The sequence below is a fragment of the Saccostrea cucullata genome, unplaced genomic scaffold, assembly GCF_032062105.1.
Source record: "Saccostrea cucullata isolate Sc308-1 unplaced genomic scaffold, CSIRO_AGI_Scuc_v1 ctg139, whole genome shotgun sequence".
Lineage (NCBI taxonomy): Eukaryota > Metazoa > Mollusca > Bivalvia > Ostreida > Ostreidae > Saccostrea > Saccostrea cuccullata.
Window position 1 is genome coordinate 188,403 of NW_026927936.1, and position 24,102 is coordinate 212,504.

The following is a 24,102-nucleotide window of genomic DNA, read 5'->3' on the forward strand; positions in this document are numbered from 1 at the left end:
CTATGCTCTCATATATAGAATTGATTTAAAAGGAAGTGACGTGATAGGCTAATCTTCCATGCACTTTCCTCTTCCAGTCATCTGACTTCCATTTATATTGGTACTTAGTATTTTATGCAACTTTTGTATTAATTATCCCTTTTAGTAGTATATTTCAGGACGTCAAGTCTTGCATTGGTCAGATTTCCAACTTTTCAAACATTTTTAACTGAGGAAGAAGAGAGTTGACGCTCAAGTAATCTGAATAGTACGGAAGCGTATTAGTGCCTCGCAATATTTTTTTTTTAAGTTGGTAATTCCAACTTTAAAGTTGGTAATTCCAACTTTAATCTTGGCTTTTCCAACTTTAATCTTGGCTTTTTCAACTTTAAAGTTGGTAATTCCAACTTTAATCTTGGCTTTTCCAACTTTAAAGTTGGAAATTCCAACTTTAATCTTGGCTTTTCCAACTTTAAAGTTGGTAATTCCAACTTTGATCCTGGCTTTTCCACCTTTAAAGTTGGTTTTTCCACCTTTAAAGTTGGTTTTTCCAACTTTGATATTGGCTTTTCTACAGGAAAATTACCAACTTTAAAGTTGGAAAAGCCAAGATTAAAGTTGGAATTTCCACTTTAAAGTTGGAATTACCAACTTTAAAGTTGGTATTACCACCTTTTAAAAAATATTGCGTGGCACTAATACGCTTCCGTAGAATAGTCACTAATACTGAAACCTAAAATCTTCTCAAGGGGAATGAATTTAGAAATGAGATAATTTGGACAAAGTTCAAATAATTTTAATATTACAACTCATAATCAGAACTCTTTATAGCAAAATTGTGGTAAATATTACTCAAAAAACATTGAAAGACTAAAAGATTTGTGGTTGAACTCAAAAATTGGAGCCAAAAATTAACGTCATAACGAACGACGTCGGTAACATGCTTGTCATACGGACAAAACCGAACTTTGTATACTCACTTTAATATTTAAAAAAAAATTTCATACAACTGACTTCAATATGATAGGACCAATTTATTGTTAAAAATCAAAAATGTTTATAGGTAACGGAATCATGGTAAAACTTTTGCAGCTTAAACATTTGATTCTTTTAAATTTTATAACAGTTGTGACATTACTTTTGAATCAACCTTTGTACATGTACATTGTACGAGGGTTGTCCAGAAAGTTCGTGGACAATTAAGCTAAAATTTATAAAAAGGTTGTGTCATTGATATTATTATTAGCATATTTATAATCCTGTACTAAATGTAAATTACAAAATGTAAAATGTTATTCAATTTCTAATGTATAATTACATGTATGTAATAACTACAAAAGTAATCTTTATGGCGAATATACTGTAAAATCACATATTTTCGTGGTTTGAGTAAAAACTCTTGGTTCGTTGGGACTTGAATTCGTGGATGAAGAATTGCTAAGTAGTTATGTATGTAAAATTTACATTTCGTGTTGGACATGAATTCGTGGGTCTCCTCATACCTCGAAAACAACAAAATTAGACCCCCACGAAAATGTTTGATTTTACAGTATTTTTAAAAAAAATGTTAAATGGATGAAAAATGTTTTCTCAGAAACATTTTTTATTAGAAAAGATTTTAAGGGATATATTTTCACTACAGTATTTCAGTCACCTAGTTTTGAGTGACCCTCGCATAAACCACAGATACAGAACACGAAGAAAAATTCATCATCTAAAATTTCATGAATAAAACTCTTGGAATTTTTCTTTCACTTCTGGCGTAATGTTTCAAATTACGTCATAAATGAACATATTTGTTTCTAAAACTCCATTTCACTCATCTCTTTGTTTGGACACAAGTGATCAAAGGAAACACAAAACATAGAGCCAACTGCCATTTGATGGGAAGACAAAAAGTAGTTCCTGATAATGACGAAACCACAACTGGTGAAAGAGAAAAGCTTAATGACATAAAGTTCCAAGTTGATGGGTGAATTTCCGGTGTCTCTGTAACAACCTTAATGCAGAGGAAGTGCATGGAAAGGGAAGATTTTTGACTGATATAAAATTTTGCCGTTATCTGTAAAAAAGAAGATTGTATAACATATAGATACACAGTGTGATAATGTTTTAATTGTTTTAGGCTAAGTTACAGAAGTCTGAAAATCTGCGCATTACATGAGATTTTTTTTCCCTCCCTTGATCCTTTATAAATACGTGTACCGTGATGCTGTTGGTCTGTAACAATTGCACTCTGTGATTAATTCGTAAAGATATACTGACTGATAAAAAAAGAGTTCTAGATAAGAGATGCAATTCTCTGCTCGTTTAATTGACAGAAATATAGATAAAAAGCAGTATGTTACTTTTGAAAGATGCAATTGGCAAAACATATCATATTACGTTATGCAACTGTAAACTATGGGATGCAAACTCCAAGAGGATCAAATATACTGATTTCATCTAAATGTTTTCCAAGTGGAATGCTATATAAAGATCAGTATATACGCAACCGGTGAAACTGAATACATGTATTATTTAAAAGGGAATAAATGTTCAAGGTTAAGGCATCATCCAGAGCAATTCTAAGATACATGTTTTCTTTAATCTGCCAATTTTTTAAAATAAAACTACGTCATTACCTTATTTTCGTGTGGATGTTAATTATTGTAATAGACTACAAACTAGAATGGTTACAAATACGGATAATTTCTTGTTCTTCACACATAAATCTTAGCAGAACAAAATTGTTAACAAATGGATAACAAATGGAAAACAAAAAGTATCTAAATGAATTCTTCACACTCAACATGCTCAATATTTTGCAATGCTCTTTGCAAACAAATCTTGAGGCCACACCTTGGCCTAATGACCAAGAGTTTAAGGTCTTGTATAGAAATTGAACCTTTGTTTCCAAATTCCATAGGGTTTTTGACTTTCTCATGGGATATAGAGCAAGGTTGTTATTACATTAATCTGCCAATTAAAGAGTAATAAACAATTGTTTAATGCTATGAAACTATTTGCAGCATTTGTTTAGTTTTTGTCTTTAGGTTACCCCTGGAGGGAAAAAAAGCAAAAAGATACATGTTTCTTGCCTGTTGTTTATTCCAGTCTCATAACAATTTATCTAACTCATAACAATTCACCCTGTTTATCCATACATTTCTGGACAAAAAAAGGTCGTTTGACTTTTACTTACAAGCCTATAACAAAAGAAATAATCTTATAGATTTTTTAAGCATATATATACTAAAAACATATGAAAAAGAAAGCCCTTTGTAAAAGAAATTACAGTTTAAAATTGTTAGTAATGCATTAAATTTAATCTCACATTGACATTTTTCCACTTATTTCCTATCTATTAGGCTACAATATATGGCTATACAGAAAATCTCTAAGTCAGAGAGGAATGTATTGCTGTCATACAAAACATAATAAATGTAACAGGTAATTGACCTACATGATATAACCTGACCACTGTTTTTTTTTCCATATTGCACTAAATAAGTACACAGCATATGGGAACTTTGGTAATCCATTTCAGTTTCATATTAAATTAATAAGTAGAATTTACATATAAATGAGCATTGATGTGAGTACATTAATGACAAGCTGTTTGATTTTAGGTTAAGACTTGACCTCCACGATTTTGACAAAGACATATTTGCACAAAATGAAACAAACTGAAATGGCATATTATAACATTATTATGGAAACCAAAAAAAAATCACTGAGTTCAAACAAAGATGATGACATTATAAAAGCTGTATTTAAGATATGTACATCTTTCATCTGCAGTCAGAGATTCTTATTTTACCATTCATAAGATGTAACAAAAAATTAAGTAATTCATGAAATTAAAATTTGATTTTGTCTAATTAATATGACATTTCACAGTCCTGAGAAAAATGAGACTGAAATTGACTTTAACGCAGGTGTACATGATTAAGTATTTGACAGTCTATCATTAAACAAATATATCAGTTTCATTTTGATGACACTTATATCAAGATAAGTTTTTAATTAGGTCATAAAGTATATTTTAAGAAATGTCTACTAGCTGTAAAATTGAGTCAGCCTGGTCTCAGAGTTTGGTGAGTTTCAAGTCAATCTAAAATTGCTTCCATTTTTTTTTTTAAATTATGGCCTTCATGACCCATATGTTCAGAACATATCATGATTATTTCTTTCATTTCTAAAGCAATGAATTTTATGAAAATATATATATTTACAATATGCACATGAATACTTTGTGCAATTTTATTAACTTAAAAGTTTATATATTACATATTTTATAACACTCGAATATCTGTTTACATCACAAAGTATGGATAAAAAAAGGATTTACATAAAGCACCAATATTAAGCAACTTTCTTCTGCAACCATATAAAACAAATATTTACATGTACATTATTTATTGCAAGTCTGAATTATACACATACAGTCAATTCTGTATCTACAAGATGGGTATACTGTTCCAAACATCCTGTGACTATATATAAATTAAAATATGTACAGATTACTGGAAATAAAGTTTACAAATGCAAAATATTAAGTAATTATTTTCAAAAAGCAGCTAGTTGGTTTCATGTAGCACTTAAATTCAAAACATGCTTGAAAAGTATCTTTTTAACAAAGCAAATGATTTACAGTCAATTTTTAAAAATCATTCTCATTTGAAAATATGACTGTAAAAATTGAAGAAATAAATGGCATGATGTTCAATTCTTTTTTAGCAAATAATGTAACATGTTCACATATGCAGCATGTGCAGTCCAGAAAAAAGGGAAAAAGGACCAATTTATTGATTTGCATCATTTTTGAAGTCCAACTTCAAAAGTCCATTTTTAAGACATGACATGCATGTTTTAAAGTATCAGTTCTGGAATTATTTAAGTAAGATTTTCTCAGATGATTTCAGGATTAAAACAGTGACTCTTGTCCTTGTTTATTTGTGCATGGCATGTTCCTGCATTGCTGCAGTATCTTGTACCAGTACAAAAGCTTTGTTCCAATTGTTCAATATGGCCACTGGTCACTTATTGTTTATGATATATATGGCACTCTGTTGTGTATCTATATTGCCCTAGATGTGCTGCTACGAAGTCCATGGTTCAAGGTCACTGGGGGCATATTTCTTCTTTGTTCTTTTCCTGTAAAAATAAACCAGATACACAGTAAATATTATGCTGAGAAATACCATGTACTGGTGGTTACGGAAGCAATGTGACATAGTGAGGGTGACAGGTTAATAAATAAGATAATAATGTATCTCTACAAATAGGCCATCATACCATAAATGTCAGATAATCTACTATCTAGAAGTCTTTATAGCAAAAGGCTAGTTTAACTTCTTTGTCAAAATTGCCATGTATTAAGCAAAGATGGAGAGATATTTTTTTTAAAGATAACTTATATGGTATCTGATTTTTTTGGATAATTTCAATGTAACTTTTGTATAAATTCAAGGATCGAGCCTTATTTTATATGTTGATATAAGATGTAAATTTCTACCTAAGGTGCAATGCTCTCATTTCTCAAGTCACTTTGAAGCAATGGTTTCAAATTACAATTAAACTTCAGTATCTTGAATACCGGTAACTTTGAAATTTACATCAAAACCACCTTTGTTTGAAGTATTTTAATACTTTATGTTTTGAACTAATTGCACTTTTTAATGCATTATATCTTGTATTCTCAAATTATCTTGAACTCTTTACTGGACCCAACAAAATCATTGTAATCTTCAGCTAATGATTAGTATATTCATCATGCACAGTAATAATTCACATACATACTTAGCCCATGGCCCTGATATTAATAATAAAATGTCATATAAAACATTTCAAACTTGTTACAAGTGTAATAAACTGTATGCACTGGATATAAGGTCAGGCCTACTTCAGAGGATATTATTTACCCCATCTTTCCCCTGTCCCATGGCCAAAGCCCGCGAGTTCTTGTCAGTAATTAACCAAATAGCTGTCACTATTAAGACCAGGCACTCATGCTTATTTCTTGTTTGTATATTTTCTATGCATTTTCGTGCAACTTTGTGATGATACTGGCTTAGGTAACATCATGAATTTAAATTCATAGAGGTATGTATTTATTTCTTGATTGCCAGTTTCTTCTTTAAAAAGTTAAACCTATAATTCAGAATATTATCATGCATGAGTGAAATTTTTGGTTAATGAGCATTTCATTTTCAAATTTTTTTTTAAGAAAACTGATTTTATTTTTTTCATTATGCAATTAATTAATAAATTTTTTTCAATTATTGCTATCTTTTTGATGGAGTACATGATATTGACTATGCATTTTCTTTTTAATTTGATTTCAAAATTTCACAAGTGGTATGAACAATTTACTTTTCCTATTTCTTGGCTGTATGGAACTATATATAACATCTAGCTGCTATATCACATTCCCATTTCTCCAATTTCAATTATTCTCAATGGCAGTATCACAGTCATACAACATTAATAAATTATTGATATCAATATATATAAGGTTTACCGTCAGGTTAATATCTATTGTAATCTGGCCATACGGCCTTAAATCTGGCTATATGACCTTAAGATAAAATTAATCCTGAAGAAAGTTGTCAATTAAACTTTCTGCTTGCAGTTCCGACTCATAATCCTTTAATCCAGTGAAACTGTGAAAATCTGTTCATTTTTTTTTTGCTCCATATTTATTTCAACCATTGCCAGAGGATATTCATTTCTTGGATTATTTGCCTCTGAGCAGGATTACAATAATTTAAAACCGTTTTCTAGTAAGTATCATTACAATTTTTAACTCTTGCTATTGTATGAAATGTCCTCATTCAATTAATTAAGTTGTGCCAATCTAAAATTTACTTGTCATATTATCATAATATGTCCTTATTTAGTTTACTAAGTTGTGCTAATCTAAAACTTATATGTACTGACAAAAAATGTTGATTTTTTCCTCAAGAATAAGGTTATATAAGCAGGTTAAAAAAAATTATTGAACTACAAGATATTTTAAAATTAAATGTTTTAAATATGAAATTCTTTTTTTTTTTTAATTTGGGTTTCTGTAAATTTATCTCATGGGGGTTTTACTATGGCAATTCTAAATCCAGTGTATGAAGAGACCCAGGAATTTATGTCCACCACGAAATGCAATTTTTCACAGATATTACTTTTGAACAGTTCTTCAACCACGAAATCAAATCCTCATGAACCAATATATTTTCCTCAACCATGAAAATTTGACCCCTCTAACAGTCAGGGGCATAACTCAAACAAGTTATTAAAAAAAATAACTTAAATAAGTTATTTTACACACACAAGTTATTTTTATATCCTACTTGGACATTGATTTCTTGGAAATTTTGTGTTTCCTGCCAATTTGCATTGCATTTTGGGACTCCATTATGTAATACTAGATGGAGTTCACTGACTCCAATGGAGAATTGGTGAGGAGGTGGAGACAAACAGCATTTACACCTTATTTTGTGGTTTTATCCTCATGCTGTATATTTCCAATTTTTATCATTAAATAAAAAAAATTCCCCACTTTTCCCAAGACTTTGAACACTTTTCCTGCATTGAGGAAGATTTAAATTTAGTCAAACATTTGTTTTTGTCTTGGTGCACGAGCAAAATCCTTTGGTGCACGGGGTGTGAAGTTAGGGAGGAATGACACAAAATGACTTAAACAAGTTATTTAAGGAATCACTGTCTAGTTAGTGTAGTATGCCAGGGCATCAACAATAGTGGGAAACATGGGAGAATCTGCATAAGGGGCGAAACCCGTTATGCATAAATTATCCCATGTTTCCCACTATCGTTGATGTCCCTGGAATACTACACTAACTAGACAGTGATTCCTTATTTTTCCATTTCATTGTGAAATAAAATTGTAGATTTAGACTTTAAAAATGTAGATTAATAGATTTAAATTACACGAGGTCTTCCATGTCAATTTCAATAGTCCTCACCCACTGACGTCAAACACAAAGGCAGCCGCACGAGATTTACATGCAAATTTGGCCTCCTTAATGTCAGACACAGAGACAGATGCGCACGAGATTTGCATGCGTATTAGGCCTCCTTAGCTCCTGACCTATCGACCTGTCTAATTTACATTCCGGCAGAATTATCAAGAAATAAATTCCCCCAACTTTCAAAGAGATATCACAGAGAAAAAAATTGGAAATGGAAATATTAATTTATTGAAGCTATTTTGGAAAAATAACGTGTTTGAGTTACTAAGGCTGGGAAAAATAGGTCATAGCAAAGAGAAGTAACTCATTGATTAAGTTATGCCCCTGACTGTCAAAAATATGTGCTTTTACAGCATTCTAATTTTTTTTAAAAAACACCAAAATCACAATTTAGTTCTCCACTGACTGATGCAAGATAGATTTCTGGGTAATGATTATATTAATATTAGAATTCTTTAACTTTCAACATATTTGAAATAATCATATTGTATTTTTCTGAAAGGAAACATTTTTCAGATACAAAAAAGCTAAAAATCAAAGTACTGAATGTTCTGATACTATATTTTCACTGTGAATCATGATTCATATATATACTTTTGAAGATTTGAAAAAATAAATTTCTTTTCTCCTTTTTTCAGTCACAAATAGATACCATGTAACTTCTATGACCAACAGTTTACAGTGGAATTGCTTTTGCTAATTATGGCGATGCAATACATGGAGCTATTTGAAATGAGACCTAATATGACTCATCTAGAAAGCTCAATGGAAAACCTTACAGCAGAAGAATTTGTGAAATTCATTGAATCCTTCAATGTGTCAGACATTATGAAACTTGACACAGGGAAATACCTCCAAGAGCCCGATGCTATTGTTATGATGGTCTTGTGTGTTCTAGCTCTCGGTACCAACATTATTTCCATTCTGGCTACAAGCCATGTGCCCTCAAATCTCTTTACTGCTCACTTTCGACTGATACTAAGCCTTGCTGCATCTGACATAATGATCGTGGTCAGCATTGTGTTTCACATTTTGAACAAAGTTATGAATCCACCTCGGATATTCCACCTCCATTCTCAAGAAGAACGCTTAGTGTCATCTTGTGGATTTCAGCTTGTGGTTTCGATCAACGTCACTGCTCATTTGATCTCCCTCCTGAACCTTTTCGCCATGGCACAGGATCACTATGTGGCCATTATTAAACCTCTACACTACCACCACATTATGCGTCCCAGCCGAGTTAACATCATGATAATTATTCTGTGGGTCATTTCATTTCTGGGTGGATTTTCCAACTTTTATGCAGGAATAGGAAAGCCTCCACATTTTAAAGACTTCAACATCTGTGAACGAGCCCTGTATAGCAGCTACCAGGCAGAATATCTGCTCATTCTTCTTACCATACTGTGTTTTCTAGGAATAACTGTCATTTACACAGCACTTTATTGCAAAATCAAACACCATAACAGCCTCAGAGTGACAATGTCCAAGAACAGAATGCACAACAGGAAAGCTCTTGTCACCACATTAATGATCATTGGAACATTTGCCGCCTGTTGGCTACCAGGCATGATCTTTCAACTGGCCCTGATTATTCAAATTCACATTGATGAATCCAAAATCAGAGATTACATTGTGAAGTTTGTAGAGGCCAATAACTACTTGTATATCCTTTTGCTGTGTAATTCTCTGTGCGATCCCATCATTTACGCAATTCGACTGCCCGAGGTCCAGCTTGGGTACCTCAGATTCTTGTCCAAGTACTTTGTGACTTTCAGGAAAATTCTTCACAGGAGAAGAATGAGTCAAACTTGGAGTGCAAGAACTAGTGTGAATACCTACACAGATACAGGGTGTGCTTTGAATCTTCTTGAGAGAAATAAAGAAAATGGTAACACAGCCAGCAGTGATTCAAAGAAGACAGTAGATTCAAATAATGACAGTATATGTTGAAATTTTGAAACTTGAAAGGATGCTGATTTAAAACTGAATTCAGTAAAACTGGAAGCAATTAATGCTATTGGATAACTTATACCCTTGATAATTCTTGAGCTGTCATTTTATACTGAAATTAACTTTAATGCACCCAAGATTATTTACATTTTCTTGAAACTTTCCATTTTAATCCTGATTGTAAAAAGACCTTTGTCCAACATTCCTCCATGACAATGCAGCTGTCTTCAATATTTTCGACTCAAGGACTGTTAATATTAGTCTGATGCTCAATGCAAAGTTTTACTTTTATAGAGAGCTGATGGAAAGCTTGGCAAAAATACAAATAATAGCTCTTGAAATTTTGTGTAGATGAACTTGAAAGTCAACAGTAGATTTTAAATACTCTTTATGAATTGTGCTTGATCATTTTGCTATTAATTATATATTCATGAAGCAAAAAGTCTTTACAATAAGTTAACTTGGCTTTTTATGACATATTTAAAAATTTTTAGGTCAGTTTTTTAATCCCCCACCACCATAATTCTTTTCTCACTTCAATCCAACAAGAGAGACAACTTAAATATAAGATTATTCTTTCTCATATGCAGTGCATTTCGGATGACAGAAAGTTGTGATGACTGTACATGTACATATTTTTTTCTTGCACAGTAAACAGAAAGGATGCAATAAATGTATTCATAAAAAGACAACATGGATAAATGAACTGGCTTAAACTGTTTTGCTGAGAATTTCTGATGATGTGTTTCAAAAAGCCTATCTAGAAAGCATACGTCCTAATCGAAAATTTATTTTGAAATGTCTTTGAAATGTTAACTTTGCTAAGTGGGTTTTCGCCTATTTTATTCTATCAACTTAAATCCTAATAACTTTTTTCTTTATCAAATTTTTCTTGCAATTTACTAAGAAGAAGTTATTTGAACATCTTATCGAGATAATTCATTTAAATTGATCGTAATAATCAATATATATAGATCATGTGACGATTATGCCAGCCAGCTTTCAAAAACTATTTTGGCATACATCACAGCGTGTTTTAATTTTTTTTGCGATATTGAACATAAGGTTTGATCCCTTAGTACTGATAACTACCATTACGTTATCAAACAATGAATGCTAGGATTGGCCATGAATGCGATTTCTAGAGATTTAGCAAAGAAATCTGTATCACAGTTGTCAAATCGCAATTTCAGATTCGTGCAAATATCCAATTATCATTTGGACAGTCTCGCTATAATGGCAAAATCAAAATGAACTTTTAAAAGATGATTTATATTTAAATGCGCATTCAATCGATCAGTTTGAGTGTCGCAAAAATATAGAAGACAGTAATTTTCATTTCCATTCTCCCTTTCACATACGTTTTTATTTTTCGTACGATACCTATGCATTATATTGTACATCGTGCATACTTAGATAATTTAATCGATTTACGTTTTTATGTCACAGAAACTTTGAAGATGGCAATTCTAGTCTTTGATGATCTCTTTTGCACTATCTTTTTCATAAAGTAACGTTAGTGCAATTTATGTCATGTATGCCCTGGTAATGCTAAATGATGCAATATTCGTATATTTAGTTTCGCTTGATGAAAAAAGTTTGCATCATGCTTTGTAATTAAGGCATAAAAAATCTCTGCTAAACACTTACTAAAAAATTATCACAAACTCATAAATACGTAAACCACTCAATAAATCAAATAAAATGAACATCAAACAACAAATTATATTTTTTCCCCTAACTCTCAAATATCTTCCCACCCCTTCTCTTAGAATATGCAAGCTCCGCCCCCACTTTTAAATGTCCTAATGACACTTAATTGAGCCCTGCGACTCTGGTTGAAATTGCCATTGTGCAATCGAGTTGATTTAGCGAGACACAAGATCAGGGTCAAGCCTATTATGTTTCCATAGAGGAACGGTAGCGTAACTTGGCATGTATTGACACAAGACCGTAGCATACAAAGAAAATAAAGTCAGAAATAAGATCAAATTACAGCAATCATAGCGTGTCACTGGCCATGAACAATCAACGTCAAATTTAGTAGAAAAAATGAACGCCTCGAAATGACACCAGGATCGGTGGCCATTAATGATCTACATTTTCAAGAACATCTGCAATCATATAAATTCAAGTATATACCACAACATATAAAATTTAATATACTTCTGCAATTAACTTCTTTTCACGTATTTTTTTAAACTTATTTTTTGCTTTAAAAAATCTACTCTCTAGAGTTTGGCCGATTTTCAAAGAAAAAGATCCAAGACATAAACCGAATAAGGCATGCTTTCAGAATTAATTTTTAATCTAACAAGAAGAGAAGGCCGCAGGATGAACACGCTAGTTACACGTTAAATAAGTGCTAACAGGTACGAATTATGTGATCGTGAAATCGGAGACTCCAAAAATTACAATTTGAACCTTCCCTTGCTGATTGCATGGCCATGTTTATTTATCGATATCATAACTGTTGACAGTTGTGTAATCTTTCATCCGAGTTATGCAGGCTGTAATTTTTTTAGCATTAAAGTCCTTTAACCTTGTAATTAAGGAAGGTGATTGGGTGTATGCAGTCCAAGTCCGCCTATGAGAAAAGGGGAATAACCTCAGAAGCAACCACAATGTTGAATAACTTTGAAAATTTTATGACATTTAAATATCCTGTTTGGTACTTTCATTTTTGTCTTTTTTAATATCAGCTTAATAATTTATCTTCAAGAAATCTTTCGAAATATTACAGAAAAATCATTTAATATTAATTTAGTACTGTAATATTGTCTTCATTTAAAATACAAACTCATCAAGCCACATGGTAGGATAATTGGTACAATAACCAGTAACTGTGAAGTTCATTTAATAAAGACAAAGTTATGGGCCAGCTAGTACATCCTAAAACAATGGGGACCAGTACCCCAATATATCACAGAGAACATGAAGATGTACAAAGCTGTCACCTGCCTGTAAGCTGTGGACAGGTGTCAGACAGTGTGTATGGAGGCTTTAGATGAGGATATACTGGAATCGTCCGTGTCGCTCTGACTCAGTTTCTGTTCGAATTCCGTTGCCTCCGTCATCGCTTTGTCCTTCAGCGCCATCTGGTAGGCCACCTCGAACGCTTCTCCCAGGGTCAGGATTACCTCCCTTGCTAGGTCCTACAATGGATGGAGAATTGTTTAATACTTTGTTTATTAATAAGCAGTGAATAAATCCAACATAAACAATCATCTCATTACTTAGACTGATGTTTAAAATTAGTTGAATCAGATTCATAGAAAAACTGATTAAAAATACTAATCCCCTTGAAGAATGAAACCATGTCCTCCAAAGGGATAAGAAAGTAGCAAGAGTCAACATTACTTGACACTCAAAAAATTATTGACTGCATGAAACCTATAAGTGCCTGGTTTATGCATTCCTGAAAACATTCAGTATAATGTGACAAAACTGCATGTGGCAGGTAGTTGAAGAAACATTGAAAATTTTCATCCCAAGAAAACCAACATCAACCAAGATGCCTTGAGTGACAATGGTTTTCTTGGCATAAAATTTTCAAATGTTATATCAACTAAAATACAATTTTGTTATATATATCATACTAAATGTTTCATAATTATACCAATACATAAAGTAAAGCTCCTGTGTACAAGGCATGTAAATAGACTTATAAACACAATGTGATGTATACATATATTTGAATGCTAAAGGCTGCATTATTTATAATAGGAAAGTTAAGGTGTGACAAATCAGGATGTGCATGTATCTCTTTTTAAAATCAAAAAAAACTTGAATAGATGACCTAAGCAGAAAAAAAATCTGCTGACCACAAAAAAAAATGACTTCACTTAACAGTACAAAATATCCTGCAAAGTTGTGGCCATAAAAACCCAAATAATAAATATAGCCCACTGACACTGCCCACAAACAAGGATCAAAATACTAAACTGTTGATGTACATTTTCCCTGACAATGAAACCTATAAACAATCGGAGGCCACAACAAATATGTGGGATGACCCTGGTGGACGTCCAGCCCTAGGTAAACATGTCATCACCGTGGATACTTAATGGAGCGTGCTGATCGCATTCACTGCCCCTAATTAACAGTAAAATCCTCACAATTGTATCAGCAAAAAGAAATATTTGGATAAACTGACTGAATGAGACAGAGTGTTTTGCTTGGATCTCGTTATTACATTTGGTATGATACTTGATAGGGTTGGGGTGATTTTTACGAGTTTATCAATTCTCTACATACAATCCTTAATCATGGTAGCTATCTCTCTCCTGAAGCCATGATTTTTTGTATACATGAGAAACGGAAATGAGTAATATATCACATACAAATGGGACCAAATACTACCTATCACATATATACATTTAGGTTTTATAAAAATACAAAATGTGAGATTGGGTAATGATGAATCAATATGCACTAACAAGTCTGAGTCAGAATATAGAATCATAAGGAAAAATACTTCACTTTTTAGCCAGTCTTAAAGTACCTTGAAATGAACATATTCTTTTTATATATCAATTGTAAATTTTTATTACGTTATAAGTATATATTGGCAATTTTAATTGTTGAATGAGATAACCCTATTCAATATATTTATAAAATGTCCAATTTCGTTGAAAATCAAGTTAGTATATAAATTGTAAATTTTTAACTTTGTATATATTGGCAATTTTAATTGTTGAATGATATATATAATTTGATACTGCTTTTAAGGAGAAGAAATTGTTCAAGAATTTGCCTAGTAAGCATTGCCTATGAAATGAACATACAGATACAGGGGGTATACCATAGAAATGGTTCGTGGATGCCTACAGCATACACTGTTAGTGTCTTGGTGTAATCCTAAACTCCTGTTGGCCGTAAGCATTGTTACACAATTCATTCAGAAAATTTGTCAATGAAAATTAACTCTTTTTTATCTGCATGTGCCCCACTGCCTCTTGGCACAAAACCACTTTATTTTCAATGACATGGGGGAGCCCTTCGACTTTTGTCAGCAATCGGTGACCTTTGTCCCCCGACGATTTAAATCTTTTGTTCCCGTCATCAGATAAGGACTCACAATCAAAGTCATCGCATTTTACCTTCTTTGCATCCAAATATCCTCACAAAAGGTGTGTGTCTTTTATATCAAATAAATACCATTATCATTCGATCAGGGGGATCATTATTCGTGCTCTCATTGATTCTTGGCAATTTAACTCTTTCTTTCGTGAAAAAAGTCAAAATATGCAATATTTAAACTGTGACAAAAAATCTACATATATTGATATCGTACAATACAGCTTCCATTAAATCAATCTATTTAAGGCCGTTCGGACAATACCACAATGGGCGATTTTCGAGGCACATATATCAATATCATTTAATGTTAGCCAATAACAAATACATCATAATTACACAAGGCTCGTGATTCGCATTAGTCATTATGATAAATGGCAAACACCCCTAATTGCGGCAATGACAAGAGGGGATAGTTTGCTTGATTTCCATTAGAAGTTTTGTTGTAGCTTCAGCATTTTTTGTCCCTCTCTTAACAAATGTCATATTTAGGCCACTGGGGTTCTATTGTAAAATGAATTTATCACCATGCATATTGACCCAGAAGGAAAAAAATAGATGATTTATAATCTTGTGTGTCGTGAGGGAAGGACAAAACAAATGGATTATTTCCATCAAGAAAAAAAATGTCAAGTTCTTATAAATATATGTTTCTATCCTGTGCACATGTGCATGCAGTATATTAACAATATACTAAGCTTGTTTTCATGGGTTGGTTATCGAAGCAAAAATATTTAGGTACCTTAACTAATCGATGCCCTTAGATCTTTCAGTAATTCATATTTGGAGAATATTATTACAAAGTATGAAGGGTTAACTTTCATGATTTAAACCTTTAAAGAGTCACTGTATATTCATAAGAATCTTTATGAATAAATGTATCATTATTTAAAGATTTTTTGAAATTTTAAACGATTTCTTAATAAGTTTGTTGTTGAAAACAATGTAAAATAAAATGACATCGTAAAAATTGATCGATTGGATAAATAAAATTTGCTTATAATTTACACAAAATCTACATATATATCACTTTAATATTAGCAACTGACAGTATTTACAGCTTCATAATAAATCTTTCGTAACTCCGCCATTTTGAAACTACTACAGAATGAGGTCATGCACATGGTTGCGCAAACTCAATATAAAAATATCTTACAGAATAATTCACTTGTCAAGTGCGTAGAAACTGCTGCACACATTTTTGGAAAGTTTACGAAATCGTTAATAATGCAATTTCCGTACAAGATCCTTCGACTTAATTTTCTTTTAAATATAGTCCATTTTAAGACTGTTTGTTACAAACTAAGTAAACATAGCTGTAAAATAAAGAAGAGAATATTAGATTGTACATTTGGGTGTAATTAATGGAAAACCCAAAAGAAATTGATTAAAAACAAAATAAAATTTTAAAAATACTCTTTATGCCTTCTTCTACACAAAATTAAGGTATGTTGTTGATTTTTTAATTTAATTTTTTTTTTTTGAAGGAAAAGGGATAAAATGACTTATATTTGAAAATTCCAACTTTTATGTGGCAGATAAAAATTCCATTGTAATATACACTAAAAACGAATATCTTCCCGTACTTGGCAGAAAATTCTTTTGCATGATAGATTCTCTTAGATGCAAGTCTTAAAGTTAGGATACTGTCTGTTTACTTCATATTGGTATTAATATTTATTTTATTTATTTTTATTTAATACCAGTATTAAGGCAATTATCATACACAGCTGATTTGTTCAGACCCACCAAAAACTATTGACTTTACACACGTAAATCAGGAAACTTTGAATGTATTACCAGGGGTATTATAAATTCATCTAATGACTGCAATCTAAGAGTATATACAGCAGTTATAATATAATTTCAGTCTGATTAAGAATGGAGTTCCTGGTATTTGCTTTTTTGTTAGATGATTTAAACAGTGAATTTTTAATTACATCTGTACCCCGAGATAAAGTATTTAATTGAATTAGAAAATAATTTCACAAACATGCATGGTAATTTAATTCTGTATTTCTCTATTACTTAAAAGCCTGGAAGAGATCAAAAATTCCATCACATATGCAATTTGGAAAGCAGCACAATTCAAAGTAAATTAATTCCAATTTCTGAAAATTATAATATGAATAACAACATACAACTGATTTTCATTTACACTAACACCTTGCACAAACCCCCCTTACATACAGATGCAGCACCCCGCTGGGGAGGGACCCTGACAGATGTTGCCTCATCAGTCTGCCCCTCCCCTAAATCTAACCAGGGGTAAAATCTATGGAAACCCCCAAACTCAGAAATCACTCAGCCAGAAGTGTTTAACAAACTGTAAAATTCAGTACAAAGGGAGATAATGCTATTTCAGTACTCCAGGATAGAGAATTTACAAGTTTGTGTCTCGTTGTTTCTATATTAAATGTAAGGGCCAGGCTGTCTATGCCACTCCAGAACATCAATAGAAATCACATTCATTACCAATTCAAACTGAACAAAAATTAAATCTTTCTTTAAAAGGGAAAATTCCATATTTAGCTTAGAGCTCCTTTTTAAGTGATTATGTAGTATTGAAGACTGGTTTACTTAATTAATAATCAAACAGGATTTACAAAGAAAAAAAAAGGGCTATCATTAATTACACTATAGTTCATTAGCAGTACAGAAGTATAAATGTTAGACCAATAAAAAAGTATCAGTACAGTTTATCATAAAGAACCTTAAATTAAAGACCCCCCCAACCACCTCAAATCTGTGTATATATGCAAAATATGTTAAATGTCTGCAGTCTCAGTATAATGCAGCCAGTGTGCTATATCAGTTTACATGTTATAACTTACCGCTGTCCGACAACTGAACACATGGCAATAATGTCTGGATGTCTGGTTATCCCGTGTGATGTAAGCGAAGAAATTCATACTCTGGGCGTCCTGGCATGCACAGAAGATGTTCCCTATCTCGTGGTCACAGATCACCTTCTTGGACTTGGCGTCAATGAATTTCACTCCTTTGTAGGATATTGACAACAAAATGGTGGGAATTTTGGCGATGACTTCTGCTGATTTCTGTTGATGAGAACATTTGAAAATTCAGACAATCATGAATAATGAAATGATCTCAATGTTTTAAGAGAAACCAGAAACATGCATTCCCTTTAGAATATTACATGTGCAAGTCATTACACATGTATATGTTATGGTTACAATATAAATTATCTGTTCATTATTAACATTTCAAAACAATCTTTAATTATCATTCATAAGACTTTTTTTTTTAATTAAATCAATAAATTTGCAAAATTATTTGATGGCAAAGAAAGAGATGAAAAACAAAAATATGCCAATTGATGCTTTCTCATGCTGCAAGAGATGGATATATATTTCTCATTTCATTGAAAAAAAAGTTTAAGAAACATTGCCTCAGCTAAAAATTCCCTCATAATAAAAAAAAATACAACACAGTTTCATCACTGAGTGATATAAATTTAAGATGTCAAGCTACACAGAGACATGAGGGAAGCTATTTAGTAAATCTTGACAGCTCTGAATGGCTGCGATTCAGTAAGATCAAGGGGATTAAACGAAAGACCCTGACAATCCGTATTAGTTCATATTTCACTATTACATCTGTCAGAGAAAAAGGAAATTTTAATGCGTAACTCGGAGTAGAAATCACAAGATTAATGATCAAGTGGCCTTTATCACTTTCACAACTGAAGGTTTTTTTCGTCGACCGCATCACTTAGGGGCCTTCCAGCTATAGTCTGTTTTTTGCGCTTGATTTCTGCTACTGATGAACACCGAGAATTAGCATTTTTCAAATTAATTTCGCTCTTGAAGCCCATCTGAAATCAGGGGTACTGGCACGGAAAATTTGATATAACTTGCGGATCTGAAGAAAACAAAACTATCTCGTCTTCTAAACTGAAAACGATGACTTTCAAGTCCCGGGCTTGGCCTCCCATGGGATTCAGCATCCGAAATGAAATATGCTTTTTTAAATCTCTAATTTCTCTGGTTATGTCTAGCATCTTTTGATCACATATGACTTATGAGCTTACAATGGGATGGAAAATTATTAAGAGTTATTGGGAATGCATTGGGCTTACTCAAGCGTGATGGCCCAATCATGTCCAATATTAAGTTTACATTTCATCTTTTAATCCTCCCACTAGAAATAAATATCAGCAGTCAGGTTTTAATATGGCCTGAGATCTCCAACCTCCATAAAGGCAGATGTAATGTTCAATGTCATGTTCATGGCATTGGTAATTTTAGTATGTACATTAGTTCATATCATAGAGATGCATAAAAACTTTATCCATAAAATCTGTATATGAAATATTTCTATATATACTGTCTCCCTATAATTTGATATTTAGGACTAAACTATGCCTCAAAGACTGAAATCACTGGACTGTCATTTGTGCAAAATAAACTGATTTCTGCTTTTATCAATTTTTTTTTTTTTTTGACTTAAAAAAATTCATGTAAAATCATTTGTATTCATATACCTGTGAGTAAGATGTTTGGAAGTTTGAAGTTGGTCCAATACTCTATGTCTTACTTTTAAACAAGTTTTAGAAACTTCAGTATTTTATATGAAATATATTTTTTAATCTAAGTTATCTATGAACATTTTAATTTTCACCACCAACAGTTAAAGGATTAATTTATATTCAAAAACACATAGAAAGTAACCATCTTTAAATACATATTCATTGTGTAGCCAGGTCAATTAAGAGATATTCATTCACTTATTTGTAACTTTTTTTTTCAATAGTAATCTTGAAGGAATTTATTATTTATATTTTTTCTAGCAGAAGATGCAAGGTTCACTGTTAAGATTTTTTTTTTTATGTGTATAACAGATTTGACCCTAATTTGATAGCTAGAGCAAAGATAGATATTGTAGGTTTGTGTAAATTATATCCCTTGATCATCAAAATGAAAGTTTAAGAAATTTTCAATAAGCTGCAGAGTAGAGTAAAATCAAAGATTTCAATGGTACATGCAACACAGTGTTTTAATTTTGACATGCTATTTAAGCATTGATGAAAAGAATCATGCAAAGTCATTAAAACTACACAAATAGGCTAAAAAATTCTTCAACTGAATTGTACCTTATTAAAACAATTTTCACCTTTTATTTTAAGTTTCTTTATATTAGGGCATGCTCACATAACACATGAAACATCAAAATGTGTTAATATTTCAACATGATGAAAGAAGGATAACTCTTGTACAATACATGCCTATATACTCGATGAACAGAAAAAAAAGTATGCAAGGGGGGAAAATGCTACAAAAAATCTAAAGGTTGTGAAATCATTTACCTTTTCTAACAATTTCAACTAATGAAAATAAACAAAAATGAAATTTAATTCTACTGAAATAATGAACAACATATTTTGACACATGCATGCACAAGTTATTGGCAATATCTATAATCAAGATCACAAAACCCAAGAAAAGTTTTAATAACAAAGGTTTTTAAAGATTTCAAACTATATACGACATAAAATGGACAACATCGAACCAACCTGAAGTTTTTTCCTAAATTTCATCTGTTAATCAGATTGTGGTCAATTTTTAATCATACCAGTAATTAATTAAATGAAACATCAACACAAATTGGTACATGTATGAATACCTGACATTTTTGATTAATGACGAATTAATTAAATTGATTACTGTGTTAAAGATTTATATTATTCCATAATGTCAATTATCAGAAGAACCTTCTGTTTTTAAGACTGAATTGTTACCAATATTAAAAGCATACACAAACACTATGTCATGCTTTCAGAGTTAATTCCCTTTGTATGTGTACATTGTGTGAATATTTATAATGCCTATCTCCATCATGTTTTTTGTGTACCTATATGCCTATATTACACATAGAGGAATGTCCCAGTGCTTACCTTTAGTTTTGTGATTCCTTCTATTGTAGACTCTGTTCCTACAAGTTCCCTGACTAGTGTGGAGCCCAGATACTAAAACAGAAGAAATTCAAAACCTCTCAGATCAATTTTCATCCCAAGAAATCGTACTGAACTTTTAAAAACAAACCTGAGAACTGTACAAAAAAAAGTATCTTTAGTTGGATACAAGGGTGAATCTTATTGGGTTTCACATTTTTTCTAAAATTGACTGTCGATCTAATTCATTTCATTACAAAATTCATCGAAAATCTAAAATCTTGTGTATCAAGTGAAAAAAAATCACGAATAAAAGTTGATTTTTAATTTTATTGCTGCCCTTATGTAGAAATATTGTCTCCAACCTTATATTAAGACCTCTTGATAAGACATACCTGGGCGGAGTAGTTACAGCAGCCCTTGACCAACATTTCTGGCCGGTGCCTCCACTGTTTGATGGGGGTAGCGGTGTTAGCCTGGTGGGGAGGCCTGATGTGTATGGAACTGTCCCTTAACGCTTTACCCTGAATAGAGAACAGACATGTGTCAAGAATAAAGAAAGCTACCAAAAATCAGACATGACCAAAATTTATTTTTATATCTAATGTTTCATACAGTTAGAGTATGTTCATTTCAATGGAATTCTTGTTTATACATTATAAAAGCATACATGAAAATGTTTTGTAAAATGAGTGTATTTATTTAATTTAAAAGTATCCTGAATTTGAACACAGAGAATAAACAAATAGTAAAGACGCCCTTTATTTTTTGCTTTGACAACCACACGCAATATATGATAGTTGGTATATATGTTTCAGTACTTCTAAACCACACTTAGGATAATCTATGTATTGTACTATCCTAAATTGTCTTTATAATAACTTTACCTGTTCTTTGCGGAAGACGTCCTCATCCTCGCTGCTGTCTGGGAGGGAATTCTGGGATACCTTGTTTTCCTCCTCTGAGGATGAGGCGAGAGGTTTGACCTTAGTGTAGTCCTTGTAGAGGTTAAGTTCTGGTTCTGATGAGGGCTTATCCTCATCCTTCGTACGCTTCTTCTGTAACAAAAGGAAAAAAAAATTATGTAGAAGGGACAATTTTCTATGAATGGCTTAATCAAAAATTGACACTTCCTGGACAAATCGATTTATACTGAGGTTCAATATCAATTACTATTTATAGTTAAAATTACAGGTATCTTATCTGTTGTACTGTAAAATGTTTCATGCAGAGACTATCCAACATCTATATTCCTCTTCATCATTGAAACACTTGAGAGAATTATCTTGTATACTTTATTTTATAAAATACTAGAGGAAAACTGTTTCATACATGGATATTTTACTTGAAAAAGATGTTAATGGTAATTTAACAACCGAGCTATATGATAAACCTGATGACTTTAAATTTTCTATCGTCACCTTCCCTTACTTATGCAGCAATATACCTTCATCACCTGTATACATAGTCTATATATCTCAGTTGATTCGATACGCAAGAGCATGCTCTACGTATGAACAATTTCTAAAACGAGGTAAATTATTGACAAGCAAGTTGATGAAACAAGAATATCAACAGTCTCGTTTAAAGCCATCATTTCGTAAGTTCTATGGTCGATACAATGACCTTGTCAGCAAATATCATTGAGTCAAATGCTGACTGACGTTTTTCATACTAATTGTTAGTCTATTTACACACTGAATTGACGACTTAATGTTTAATCATGAAAAGCATACGGCAGGTGTGCTTAGGGGATGCTCACTCCTCCATTTCCCACCTCTGATGTTTCAGAGGTCCGTGTTTGCTCTGCTCCTATTTTATATTGTTTTATGGACTTTGAGATTGAATACTGTTAGTTATCTCCATATCTTTCTCTTAAATGCTTCAGTAGTTCATCAAATCACAGATAAACATGTATTTTTTCCCTCAAAGAAACTAAACTGAAGATGGACAAAGTTTGAGACAAGTAAAAGTTGTCTCTCTTTACCTACCAGACTAGAGAACTGTCTCTCGGGTTTTTTCCTGTTGGCCAGTGAGGCTAGGATTCTCTTCCTGTGTCCCACGGCTGAGATGTCTAGCACACTGGTCAGTTCCACCTCCCAGAGCTTCATCACACGCTCCATTGTGTCAAAGTTCTTGTTCATGAACGTTTCTGTCTTGTCTGACAGATGTAGGGAATTTAACCACTCACTCACAGACACAGGGAGGTTGTCTGGGTCTGAAATATCAACACATTTATCAAATTATGGAAAATTTATGCATTTTATTTAAAAGAAATTAATAAGTACTATCTATTTTTTATTGATATTCTTTATGTTCATAAAATTGGGTTGGTGATCTCTGTAGGACTTTCAAGCTAAGATCTACACAATAATTAACGGTAGTCCAGACCGTACAAAGCCTTTACTGGTAGATATGAGATGGGAAGTTACTTGGCTAAAAAAAGATAGGAAAGGGAAACAACTTACCTATGCCATAGAGAAGTCTGAGGAGAAACCTGGCTGGGATTTTAAAATACTGACTGGAGTTAGCTGAGAGAGTTAGTTGAAAGTAAGCTGATCCTAAGTAAAGGATGGTTAAGTATTTTTGCTGGGAGGTAGGGGTTGATACATAAAGGAACAGGGGGGGGATTTCTTATCCAAGAGGGTGAGGTTGATAAGTAGCTACAACCTGAGAACTAGTGGGGAGGGGCATCTGCCTGTAGAAATGAGCTAAGGATTTTTAATCCATAAGGGTAAGGCCTAGGGCTATGAATTGCTGCTGAGAACGAGTTGGGAGCACTTACCTATAATGAGCTGGTGGGGGATTCAGACACTGCCCTAAAAGGATAAGTGGGGGGGGGGGGGGGTGGTCATACACTTCCCTAAAAGAATAAGTTGCGGGGGGGGGGGGGATCTAGTCCATAAGGCAGAGGTTGATAAGAAACTGCCATCTACGAGCAAGTTGGGATGGGAGGGCTTATCTTGATCTGAGAACAAGCTAGGTGATACTTACCTATAGGGGTGAGCTGTGGAAGTGATTTGGCTGAGTCCAGGATCTTCTTCCTGTGTTCCAATGAGGTAATTCCTATAGCTTCAAGGTCACTATCCTCCATTATCTTCTCCCCCTGTTAAAAAAACACTTCTATGTATAAACTGAGAACAAAGCAGATGTTGAAAATCATTCTAACATGAATAAATACATGTGTGGCTAATTTTCCCCTCAGGAAGT

The 24,102-nt window shown here is 32.6% G+C and overlaps 2 protein-coding genes across 9 annotated transcripts in view; one reads left to right on the plus strand and one right to left on the minus strand.

The window, feature by feature from the left end:
* Positions 1-3,051: 3,051 nt before the first annotated feature.
* The window catches only part of LOC134275926 (ankyrin repeat and sterile alpha motif domain-containing protein 1B-like), a 34,790-nt gene continuing 13,739 nt past the window's right edge, over positions 3,052-24,102 (minus strand). For 5 of the 8 annotated variants that reach the window (XM_062758209.1, XM_062758212.1, XM_062758210.1 and 2 more), the window contains 8 exons: positions 23,887-23,998; positions 22,884-23,110; positions 21,780-21,950; positions 21,288-21,416; positions 20,896-20,967; positions 20,515-20,538; positions 17,813-18,037; positions 12,860-13,054 (listed from right to left, as the gene is read on the minus strand). In XM_062758209.1, coding sequence (XP_062614193.1) covers positions 12,881-13,054; positions 17,813-18,037; positions 20,515-20,538; positions 20,896-20,967; positions 21,288-21,416; positions 21,780-21,950; positions 22,884-23,110; positions 23,887-23,998 — 1,134 coding nt within the window. In that variant the 3' untranslated portion in view covers positions 12,860-12,880. Of the gene's footprint in view, positions 5,119-12,859; positions 13,055-17,812; positions 18,038-20,307; positions 20,326-20,514; positions 20,539-20,895; positions 20,968-21,287; positions 21,417-21,779; positions 21,951-22,883; positions 23,111-23,886; positions 23,999-24,102 lie in introns of those variants that run through there. The other 3 variants (XM_062758204.1, XM_062758205.1, XM_062758207.1) reach the window with 3 other exon arrangements.
* On the plus strand, positions 8,340-9,899 carry LOC134275920 (melanocortin receptor 4-like). Its single transcript, XM_062758196.1, has one exon. It carries the CDS (start codon positions 8,649-8,651, stop codon positions 9,897-9,899), a length of 1,251 nt encoding a protein of 416 aa, XP_062614180.1. The 5' UTR covers positions 8,340-8,648.

Coding starts and splice junctions, on each gene's coding strand:
- LOC134275920 (XM_062758196.1), top strand. CDS start 8,649: ATGGCGATGCAATACATGGAGCTATTTGAAATGAGACCTAATATGACT.